General features: G+C 42.5%; 1 protein-coding gene across 3 annotated transcripts; it reads left to right on the forward strand.

The window, feature by feature from the left end:
- On the forward strand, positions 1-10,900 carry si:ch211-166a6.5 (clustered mitochondria protein homolog). Of its 3 annotated transcripts, none has more exons than XM_034872727.1 (28): positions 1-297; positions 1,537-1,646; positions 1,822-1,993; positions 3,031-3,168; positions 3,275-3,438; positions 3,521-3,675; positions 3,859-3,981; positions 4,113-4,245; positions 4,518-4,610; positions 4,742-4,908; positions 5,080-5,250; positions 5,360-5,797; positions 5,880-5,953; positions 6,078-6,182; positions 6,270-6,367; positions 6,467-6,619; positions 6,719-6,781; positions 6,912-7,147; positions 7,246-7,330; positions 7,481-7,634; positions 7,760-7,899; positions 8,224-8,304; positions 8,478-8,603; positions 8,713-8,822; positions 8,907-8,997; positions 9,088-9,213; positions 9,318-9,391; positions 9,999-10,900. In XM_034872727.1, the coding sequence occupies exons 1-28, from the start codon at positions 252-254 to the stop codon at positions 10,663-10,665; spliced, it is 4,293 nt and encodes a 1,430-aa protein (XP_034728618.1). In that variant the 5' UTR covers positions 1-251; the 3' UTR covers positions 10,666-10,900. The 3 variants fall into 3 exon arrangements, with proteins under 3 accessions (XP_034728618.1, XP_034728617.1, XP_034728619.1); XM_034872726.1 differs by having other exon boundaries at positions 2-297; positions 6,267-6,367; XM_034872728.1 differs by having other exon boundaries at positions 2-297; positions 3,284-3,438; positions 6,267-6,367; positions 9,999-10,665.
- The last annotated feature ends 606 nt before the right edge of the window (positions 10,901-11,506 follow it).

The following is an 11,506-nucleotide window of genomic DNA, read 5'->3' on the forward strand; positions in this document are numbered from 1 at the left end:
GTGTGGCCTTTATACTCAGGGAGGACAGATAAGTGAGTTTGCCTTGTAGAGAGGGGCAGGACTCACTTTTTTTTTTTTTACGGACGGCCGTTTATTTTCACTCTGCTTGGTTCTCTTAACAATCCAGCAACACGTTTCCACTCCCTCTCTTGTGCATTTCTCTAGCAGTTTGAAGGGGAAGTGGCATCCAGCACAGACAAGTGAAAACCCAAGAGGACAGCTCAACAACAAAAAAAGTACAGCACGCAGTCATGAAGGACAAAGTCAGGAGAGGAGGAAGAAATCAGGCCAAGGCTGGTGAGAAATCCCTACAATGTGGTTTTCTTTTTTTGCTTCTCTCTCTCTCTCTTTCCCTGTCTCTCTTGTTGAACTTTCCTCTTCCTTCTTTTTTCCGTCTGGTGCCTCCCTCACTGGAGAATGTGGGAGATTTAGCACTGCACTGCTGCTCTGAACATGGCTGGTGCTATTCTCTGCTTTCACCAGCTTGAGAGAAACTCTTTTAGCTTTTACGGTGCATTAAGTTACAGACACATACTTAATCAACCTGAAACCCATAGACAAACTGTACATTCTAAGTCTATTTTAATATATTTGTTGTTCCACCGCTTTAAGTAGGCTACCTCATACTTGCTTTTCATTTTGCGACATTTTTAGTAAACCTCGCAACTTCTTTGAAACTTCCCTTTCACAATAAAACAATTAAGGAAGAATTTGTGTTTGCGCGTCCTCGGGTGAGATTAACCTGAGGTGTGAAGAGGTATGAATCCGTAACAGCATCATGCATGACCGGAACATTCAACTTTATGTTATTTTACTATATGACTTATAGGGAAGCAATTCTCTCAGCATGGTACAAGCTAGCCTAAGAAATCAGTGCAAAAATAAACTTGTCAGGACGGATGCTGTTTCTGTTTTTTTGGTAGCAGCTCCAATAGAAAAGAGGCTGATGGCTCCAAGCCCACAGAGAGGAGGGAATTTCTTCCAGCCAATCGTGAACAGAGATTTTTGGGTGCTTTCCAGTGGTAGAGGGTTCCCAGATTGACAGCAAGAGGGAATTTACTACATGAGGATTTACAATCTTGTGTGTGCAAAGTGGATTTTCTGAAGTTTTAGTATATATGTACGCATTATCTGCATGCATCCATGAATGCAAGCACGCGCTACTGCCAACCTCTAGGTTAGTTAATTTGTTAAAGCATTCTGCTGTCTGCACATGCCAGCGCTGGGTGTGGTTGTCCCTTCACCCTGAGATGACATGAAGGCAAATTCAACAGGTTTAGTCACACTGCAGGCTGAGGAACACGCTGGGACCTGTCCTCCCACTGGTTCTGCTGTGTGTGTAAAAAAGGCAGACCACACCCCACTTTCCCTTTCTTTGACAGTTTATTGCACACATTCACTCACCCTCAGGCACTCTCACTCACACAGACTCACAGGTCCAGCTCTTGATCATTTTAGAGGAAATCAACCTATTTGCATGCCGAGTGCAGTGCTCTGTGTTTATCCTCAGTTAGTTTGGTTTTCTCCTTCAAACAGATGTAATGAGACTGACTGGTGGAAAGGATGCTGTTGGTATGAAGTCCCATGAGGACACATCGTTCCCTGTGAAGATCCAGGGAGCAGGAGTAGAGCCATTTGAGCTGCAGGTACAAAACCTCATCTCAGTTCCCTTTTAGTCAACCATTTTTAACCAAATAAGATGGAAACTAAAACTTCTACGTGGGTTATTTTAATAGATTAGTGATTTTCTAATATAATAGACGGGTTTATAATTTGCAATTGTTGGCATTACTTGCAGTGTTCTACCATGTGTCTTTGTAGGTCCATGGATTTTGGCTTGTACAAGATGCAGTAATGACTCTGCTTTCGAGGAATGAGGTGTGTCCCCGGTCAAACTTTTCTCTGGCTCTAGCTGGTACGACTCTGGACCCCCTCGCAGAACTGCAAAGCCTCAAGGGGCTTAAACCAGGAGCTATCCTTCGCCTGGTGGAAGGTAGGTCTTTTTGAGTCTTCTCTTTCATAAAGTTCAGCTTTATGTCCAATCAAAAATGTTTGCTTGCTTTTCTTTAATAACATGGATGTTATTCCTTAAATGTTATTCATTGGTGCTCCTCAACCAAAAAAATCTTTTGCATCCATATTAACAGCATAACTAATGATTACTTTCTAGGGAAATATCTCAAGATCTGTTTTCTTGAACAGATAGATGTTATTAGCCCATCTACAACTCCAGGCATCTTAAGAACTTTCTCTTGACATCAGCCAAGCCACGACATTAAAGTGTGTCTGAAATACTGTGTGCGTAAAATAATGAGTTTTGACACAGTTGTTAGAACTTTTAGGCAATACTGAGTTCCGTAATGCATTAAGTTGTTGTCTGGCCTTTTACCAATATAGTTTTTACTCTCTTACATGACCACATACCTGCCTACATATCCCGGTCATTTCTGAATATCAGAATAGAATGATCCTCTCCGTTTCTTTCTCACCTTTTCCCTTGCACACACAATTAAGTCTCTTTCACTTTAATGCAAACTGATGACTCACCTTTTCTGAGTCATCATATCAAGGTTTACAGATGCAGAGATTACAAGTGTTTGCCAACTATAAATCTGTCTCCTCGCCAGCTAGTTGTTTAAATTGAAGTTCATAGATTACTATGAACAGTATATATCCTGTCAATATTTGTGTCTGAGAATATGCATATCATTAATAAGTGGTACTCCATGTGCTCTAAAATCCTAAATATATAAATGTAATATATAAATATAAGCACTGAATAATAATGAATGTTAAGGAGATCATGACATCCTAAAGTAGAGTATTTGTTCTGTGCTTTCTGGCTGTTTAAAGAGTATCCACAGGGCACTCGGATAGCCCTCCCCTCTCCCCCCTTCAATGGCTTCAGCTGTCCTGTCAAAAATAAAGGCAGAAAATGCCCCCCAAAAAAATCTTTAAAAAAAAGAAAGAGCGTCCCCGGTTTCATAACGGTCAGTGTAACCTTTACAATATCACCGTGTGTCTTTCCAGAACCCTACACCGCCCACTCCGCCAGGCTCCATCTGGCTCGTGTGCTGGAGCTGCTGAGAGTGTCTGGACCTCAGGATGCACTGAAAGAAGGATGCTCACCAAGCATACTGGAGACACTCACACATACACACACACCAGGTATATATATATATATATATATATACACACACACATACACACAGGGTAATACAAAGAAACAAAATTAACAATCAAGCTCCTACTGAAAATCTCCCTTTTATCACAGGTGGTGCAGACTCCGGCTTACCGAATGGAAAGAGCCTGAAACGCTCATTAAGCAACACAAAAACAGAAACAACCAATCCGGATGGAGCGCCACCTGAGTACCTCCTCCCTGGTTCCTCAGAGAGACCACTCATGGCCCTGCTACCACACAGCTTCCAACCAGAGGTAGACCCTGTTAGATCCTGTTTCACACTGGGCTTGCACGCAGACACAATGACCCTCTGTGACTTTATGTTCGTCTCATCAGGCGCTCAGCTACTTGAGGGACTTGTCTCTCAGCTGTTGGAACCCGGCTCCAGGACACAGGAAGCTGCAGGGAGACTTCCTGTATATCACTGTGGTGACAATGGAGGGACGACGTTTTGATATCACATCCTGTCCTAAAGGTTTCTTCATCAATAGGTAAAGAAATAATACAACATGATGTTAACTATCATTCTACGGTTGCAATGAATTATAGTCTTAAAAACTACCAAAGGCTAGTAATATACCTATAGTTGTTTTATTTCCATGCTAAATTGAACTTTAACTAGATAAATCTTTCATATAAATTATGAATTATTTTCTCTTCCTCCTGCATCGTAGGTCCACTGAAGAAATGTTTGATCCTCGTCCTTCCCAGTCTTCCACCGTCTGTCATAGTTTGACTGACCTGCTCTGTCACATAAGCCCGGCCTTCAAACAAACTTTAACCACCCTCAAAAACAGGTAACATTACTATACGTAGGAATGAAAGAAGCATGAGAACAGTCAGGTTTAGAAGGGGTGAATATTCCACATTCAAATCATCATACAATCATAATAACTGCTATTGTGAACTGTTGCCTTTCTTCCTTTAGGTCTCAGTTACCTCCAGTAGAGGTGATGCCCACTCCCTACCACACCCTGAGCTGGCTCGGGCCTCCCTGTGCCTCTCGCACTCACAAAAACACCTTCAGCAGACTGGGAGTGGATGAACAGTCAGCAACAGAGGTCCTTTACACCACAGCATCATTGGTGCTATTTATTGAGTAGTGTGCTGCTGGCAGGGATATTAAGTGTGGCTGTGTGTTTTATATGTTAATGTCGTTTTATAGCCAAAGGTTATTATTATTATTATTATTATTATTGTTGTCTTTATGCTGTCTTCTTTCTCTCTATACTTTATTTGCTGAAAACTGCTGCTGAAAATGTCAATTTCCTTGCGGGAGTTATCCCAAAAGGATTACTAAAGAGAAGTCTAAGTCTAAGTCTTTTATGTGTAGGCTCCAGACTGGAATGAGGAGTTGCAAGCTGCCAGAGATCTTCCACAAGGCACTCTGGAGGAGAGGCTGCAGAGAGACAGAGCTCTGCTCCAGGTAACCAATAAAGGCTGTCATTTAGCTCAAAGCAACAGCAGTACAGTTCAGGACTGTTATTACCTGTTATTTGTTCGCTCGCTCAACATCTCCTCCTCTCACCTTCTATTTTGTACCGGTTTCCTTTTCAGGTGAACTGTGCATTTGTTAGGGCTGTGAAGCATGGGGCAGAGACTGTTGTAGACAGCTTTATGGAGCCAGTGAATGGAAACCCTGAGGACCCTGCTTTTCTGTGGGGCGGCCTGTTCATGAGCCAGGGCGCAGCAAACGCAATGTTTGGTGGGGACAGGGGTCGCAGGTGAGAGCAAACCACAAGCACAAGGATGAGATCCAATAGATGTATACATTGCTTTATGGCTGTAAAGAATTCAAGGAAAGACACTGTGACCCCATGCTGTCCTTGTTTAGAGCATTATAAAATAGTTTTTACTTTGGGCATTGATTTGACACTGACTCCTTGTACTTGCAGGGCTGCTCAGAGGCTGGAGCTGAAAGCAGTACAGGCCTACAGTAACATAGAGGGGCTGCACACTCTACCTACAGCCGTTGTGGACTACAGAGGAGTGCGTCTGTCTGCTCAGGGCCTTGCCCCTGGGTTGGAAGGCTCAGAGCAGGAACAGGCAGCTGCTCCTGCCTCAAGGTAGTGGACTTGTTTTTTTAACAATCCACTGTGGTAGTGTGTCACGCTGTGAGTCAGGCATTTTTGTGTGTTTTTTTCTGCTAATTTTCTTTTTTCTTTTGTTCTGTAGAGGCTTGCTGTACGGGGTAAATGCAGGACCTCAAGAGTCCCCCCAACGCAGACGGCTGCTAGAGCTCTTGGCTCAGGCTGCCAAATCTCTTTCTCTCCAGAGACATGTTGTCGTGGCGCCCAATGGTCACAAGGTACCCCTTTTCACCTCAGTGGATGCTCAGGGGCTGTTGGGGGCTGATGGGAGGTTCTACATACTGGATGTGTTCAGGACCTGCCCAGCTGATGCCAACTTCTGCCAAGAGGTGGAGACAGAATGTCAGACAGTCACTGGAGAAGAGGAGAGTGATAAAAGCTGTGAAGAGGACAAAGAGAAGAAGGGTTGTGTAAAAGAAGGTTGGCCAGAGAATTATCACTCAGACTCTGGGTTTCCAAAGAGCTTCCCTCATGGGCTCTGTAGACTGAGACCAGAGCTGGTGCAGGCCTTCATTCAGCATAAGTGAGTTGACCATGAAATAAAACACTTTTAAACTCAGTTTTAAAAGTTTTTTTTCATGAAGTTAAAGTTTTGTTTCTTTTAGACATTGCCAGTTCACACAGCATGTCAGGGAGATGTTGGACGAGAATGGAGGCTTTGAAGAATGTGCAACAGCTTGTAAGAAGTGTTACATGCTATAGTGGTACTAAAGCAGATCTAATATAGTGGAATCGAAAATTATAGTTAATACATACAGCAATAATATATCTATATAATTTGACAAATGTCCGTATACTTGCAGGTGACTCTCGAGCCACTAAGGCAGTACGAGCTGCTTGTAAAGAAGTGGGATCAGTCAGCGACATCATCTTTGAGATGCGCTTCAACCCAAGCGTCTTTTCTCCAGGTACCTATGAGAAACTACATACAGACACAGTCAAATCTTTTTGCTGTAACACAATATGACGGGCTTCCTGTGCTTTATGTTCAGAAGTCTCCTTCCCTGCTGGTGAAAGTAAGTCGACAAATTTGCAGAAGAGATTACTGAGGGAAGCAGCAGCTTTCATCATTACACATCAGATACCAGCCTTTGTAAGTGGATCCCTTGTTTACATACTATAATAAGGACATCTACTGCAAACATGAAACCAGTTCATTCAATGTATGTGTACTGTATGTATGTGTGTCCAGGTGGAGTATTGCCTACAAAGCAATGAGGCACCAATGGATGGAGTTTCTCTAAAACTGGCCCTACACCAGAGAGGCATCAACCTCCGGTATCTGGGTCATGTCATCACAACCATCAGCCAGTCAGAACACAAGGAGCGCCTGAGGCATATAACGGTGCTTTTGATTTACCAAATAGTCAAACTTAAACTGGTCTTGATTATGTAATCAATCTGGTAACTGTCCTTTCTAACATCCCACTTTTTGCTTAACCAGAGATCGGTCATAGGGGAAATTTTCACCCGCTCTACAAGAAGAGTGTTCAACAGTTTCCTTCAGGTACTTTTACAGTATTCTAAACGGAGCATTCCTATTCCTTGTTATCTGTGCACACTTTAAAGTGAAGTGCAGGTGTAGGCCCACACTCCTCAGAAAAATGAGCTGCAGCCTCCGGTTATGTCATTTGCAGGGTGTGGACGTGCCTAGTCTCTCTGCAGCTGTCAGTCACTTCCTGTGCTGCTTATTAGTGCCCCACTTCACACCCAATCCTGTGGGAGAGGAGACTAAGAAGAAGTCAAGGCGGCGTGGCCGAGGGGCAGGGGCCCCTGAAAGCAGCATGCCCTGGAGTACGCTCACAGGGTCTAAGCTGTGGAATCTGGTCTGCCAGGATGCTGCTGAAACATATAACGTCTCTGACAGCCTTGGGTGAGAACACAGCCTTTGTTTGTTCTACCCTCATGTTTGTTAGTTGATCTAAAATTGGCTCTAAGCTATTGTATAACTGTCATTCTTCTCGGCAACAGCTCTGGTCCCAACCACCTGGTGGAACACTACAGCATTCAGAAGCTCTCTTTGCTCAGAGAGTTCTGTTTAAAGACTGGAATACAGGTAACAAACATTTGTCACTGGATCAACTAAAACACCTATTAGTAATGCTGTAATCACTAAGTTGTACTTGCAAAATGACAGATACAAAACCTAAAATAAGAAACTGTATAATAAAAGGGGAAAGTATGTTTGTTTTTCTGTTGACATTAGTTGAGACTGAGAGACTACGTCCTCGACAACCAAAACAAAGCTCCCATCGGCCCAGACGACGTCCTCAACATCTTTCCTGTCGTCAAGCACATTCACATGCCAACTGTGGATGCTTCAAAAGCATTTAGTGTTGCACAAAACTTCATTCAAAAGGGTGGGTCAATAAAGCCTTCTCTTGTGCTGCAAATCCGTGGATCTGAATGCACAATATGTGCTTATGAACAAAATCTAAATGGAAAAATAAATTCTGTGCAATATTATTGTGTTTCCCAACTCCAGGTCTGCTGGATCAGGCCCATGAGCACCTGAAAGAAGCAGCCTACTTGTTTGGCAGGGTGTATGATGACCTGCACCCTGAGGCCTGTTACTGCCACAGCCTGTTGGCCAAGGTGGCCTTTGTGCAGGGCAAGGCAGCTGAGGTAGGCTCACTGCAGCTAAATAAACACGTTTGGCAGTGATAGACGATAACGTAATTACCTTAAGTAAGTGCATTTTAAAGTACTTTATTACTAGTCCCCTACAACTGGGAAGGAAATATTGTACTTTTTTACTCTGCTACACATACAATGGAAGCTTTGTTATACGTTACTTTGCAGAAGATTTTACAGAGATGATGTACTGTTACACTTTGGGAAAGGCTGAAGTATCCGTGTAAAATTAATGAAGTATGTGATTGTGATTCGTAATATACAAGCAGCTAGCCATTCATTCTTGTCACCGCTATGACTTTCTCTGTTCTCCAGGCCCGCAGTGTCCAGCTGAAAGCAGTGGTCATCAGTGAGAGGGTGCTGGGCTTTGACCATCCAAACACTATCCAGCAATATGTGAGTATTGCTACACATTTGTCATTGCTGCTGGAAACTAAAGCCGTGATCATTAAGATACATGTAGATATGAATTGTACCCCTGGGCCAATAACTACACATTGCTGTAGGATTTGTTTGCACTGTGTCTGTGTGTAGAGTGTGATTTTTATCCTTTTTATATTCTTATGCAGGCCCTCTTGGGTGTGTATGCGTTTGCTGGAGGGGAGACTGCCCTGGCACAGAAGTGTCTCCTCAGAGCTCGTCTGCTAATGCTAACAGTCCATGGAGAGGACCATCCTTACACTGCAACACTGGATGTAGGTTACAACACTTTGCTGTTCAACCTACAGAAAAGACTTTTCATAATAGCAACATCAACAATATTTCATTTTCAACAATGGCAATCATCTCATTGTTTCCTTGCAGAGCTGTCTTGGGTTGGTGTTTACAGGAGATCAGGGAGGGCTGTTCTTAAAGAACGCCCTTAGACTCAACACCTCCTTCTTTGGCCCCTCACATGTGCACACTGCTCTCAGGTAAGACACCATTTATAACTTAAACTCGCAAGTTTCATAAAAAGTAATAAAGTTGTTTATCTCACGGATTTCTTGTCTGTGCAGTCAGCACCTGTTGGCCCACTGGATGTGCAGCAAAGGTGACTACCGAAGTGCTATGACCCACGAGAAAGAGGCCCTCACTGCTTTTACCATGGTCAGTATATCTGAATGTGAGAGAGTGCAAGAGAGAGATTTGTTGCATTCTGTGCATGTTATCTTATATTATGTATATTTTATTTCTCAGCTTGGAGAGGATCACCCTCAGACACGCTGCAGCAGAGAGTTTCTGTGCACCATAACCAAGCAAGCAGTGAAGGTGGAGCGTTCTCTCAGACAGGCAGGAGCTGACTGCACGGAGCAGACAGTGGAGGTATGCCCAGGAGCTCATGTGATCTCTGGTATCATTAACCTGTTTGAATCTTACAAAGTTAAAGGGAAAATGTTTATTAATCTCCATGTACTCTCTGTCCTCAGTGTCTAACTTCCACATCTGACACTGTGCTGGAGCAAATGGTTCTGGTTACAGGAATCAGGAGCATTACACACAGGTAATTTATTCACTGGATGAAATATATGCTTACAACTTGTGGAAGCAATGTCTTAATGCTGAAATGTGACTTGTAATAAAGTTGTTAATACTTTTGGCATTTCTTGGTTAATTATAAGTCAACAAATACTATCTGTGATGGGACTATATAATTTCCCATTAATAATATGATCCAATAGATGTTATAACACTTTGAAGGGGCCATGAGTACTTATACTTTCTGTAATGTTTTTTTTTGGGGTTCTTCTGGATGATCTTGCTATTCCTCCCCATGGTGAAAACTATCAAAGATAGAAGAAGCATTTAGTGAATACGAATCTGACCTTTAATACACTTAGTGATTTGACTTTCTCTACAACTTTAACATGATGAAGGCGTTCTTATAAATAGACTATCTGAATATTTACCACCCGTTATTGCTGATACAAAAATGTAAGAAGTGTGTTTTAAAGCTATTACATAGTATAAGTAACTGGAAACTTTAGAGAATTGGTCTTGCACTAAAGTAATGCTCAAATCACTTTTGGCTCAAGCAGCATGCATGTGATTTCAACAATTTGTTGTTATGTAGGATATCACACCACTAACGGCTTCATTGTGTTTTACAGAGATGGGCTTCAGGAGTATAAGAAGAAACACAAAGAACTAAAGGCAGCTGTGGCAAAAGAACTGGGATTCATAGTAACTAACGAGCTTGTCGCCTCAGAGACTGTGAACGGAGAAGAAAGAGGCTCAGATCAGGAAACAGGAAGGGGAAAGGAAGCTGAGGATGGAGGAAGCTCAGCAGTAAAGAATACCAGCAAGAGCCAACAGAAGCCAGTGAACGAGACCTTGGTAAAGAGTGCTGCCATAGTTTCAGCTAATGGTCATGGGCTGGAGTCAGCTAGAGAGAACCAGCATGAGGAGAAAACACATGTAGATGGAGGAAACAGTGACAGAGCAGCTTCAGATGCTGAGGTCAAGATAGTGAATGGGGAGTCAAAGGTCAGGGCTGCAGGACAGGAAACTGAGACCAGTGCACCTAATGAAGTTAACAGCAACACAGCCAATGGAGAGATCAAGTATGATGCAACAACTGATGAGATCAAGTCAGAGTCAGATGAGGTTAATGGTAAAATAAATGGAGCCTGTGACATCACTGTAAGCCCATCAGTCCTTAACAGTAAAGGAACCTGGGCAGATGTTGTTTCAAAGGCCAATGGAGCAGGAGACAGAAACAAAGCAGTCAATGGAGTAGCAGATAAAGTCACTGCTAATCAAAAAGCTGAAGAGTGAAAACACATCAAACCGGGAGAATAGTGTTGTAGTTTTTCCCAAGTCACTGCTGTATTAATAAAACTCTCCCAGGATGCAAGATGTAATTTGAGCCAATGAGTATGAATCCGGTAACCGAGAGTAAGAGGATGATGAGTATTACTTTGTGCTGGAGATGTTGGTGATGCTGGGAAGGGGCTGTTCTGTTGAGTGCTATTTTGTTTTTTAACAATAAACTTTTTACTCTGGTTTACCAGTGGTTTTGCTTTTTGGGGACATACATACACTGAATATATGCAATTGTAAACATGATGTGTGAAAGTATAGTGCAAATAAACCACCGGCAAACAAGAGATGGTGCAACATCTGGAGAATAATCCAAATTTATTCCATGGTCTGGTTGAATACTCAATTTTTATTAATGGACTTTAGCAGAGGCAACCGCACGACGCGCATTACCTCCTATCGTCCATTAGTTCCTGACAACAGCTTTAACCCTTACATAAAGGACAAAACTTGTTTTTCTCCATTTACAAAAAAGGCTGTACACATTACTAACAATGATTTTACAAGAGCGTTTTTTCAACTTCCAGACAACCACTGATAACATAGGAACAACCATCATATAAAAAATGTTTGTTTTTACGTAAAAGGAAAAAATCTTACTGCAGTGTGATGCTCTACAAAAGTGTTGGATATCTGGAGATGTGCATGTCCTACTGCTTAACAAGTAAGGCCACGCGCACGTTAAAGCGTCATTTTTTGTCATCAAAAATATAGTGTGTTAACCATAGACCGTATATATATTGATGGACAGAGCATCCGGTTCGGAAAAGTGCAACCACTGCGGAAGTAACTTAAA

Source organism: Etheostoma cragini, chromosome 5 (assembly GCF_013103735.1).
Source record: "Etheostoma cragini isolate CJK2018 chromosome 5, CSU_Ecrag_1.0, whole genome shotgun sequence".
Taxonomy (NCBI): Eukaryota; Metazoa; Chordata; class Actinopteri; order Perciformes; family Percidae; genus Etheostoma; species Etheostoma cragini.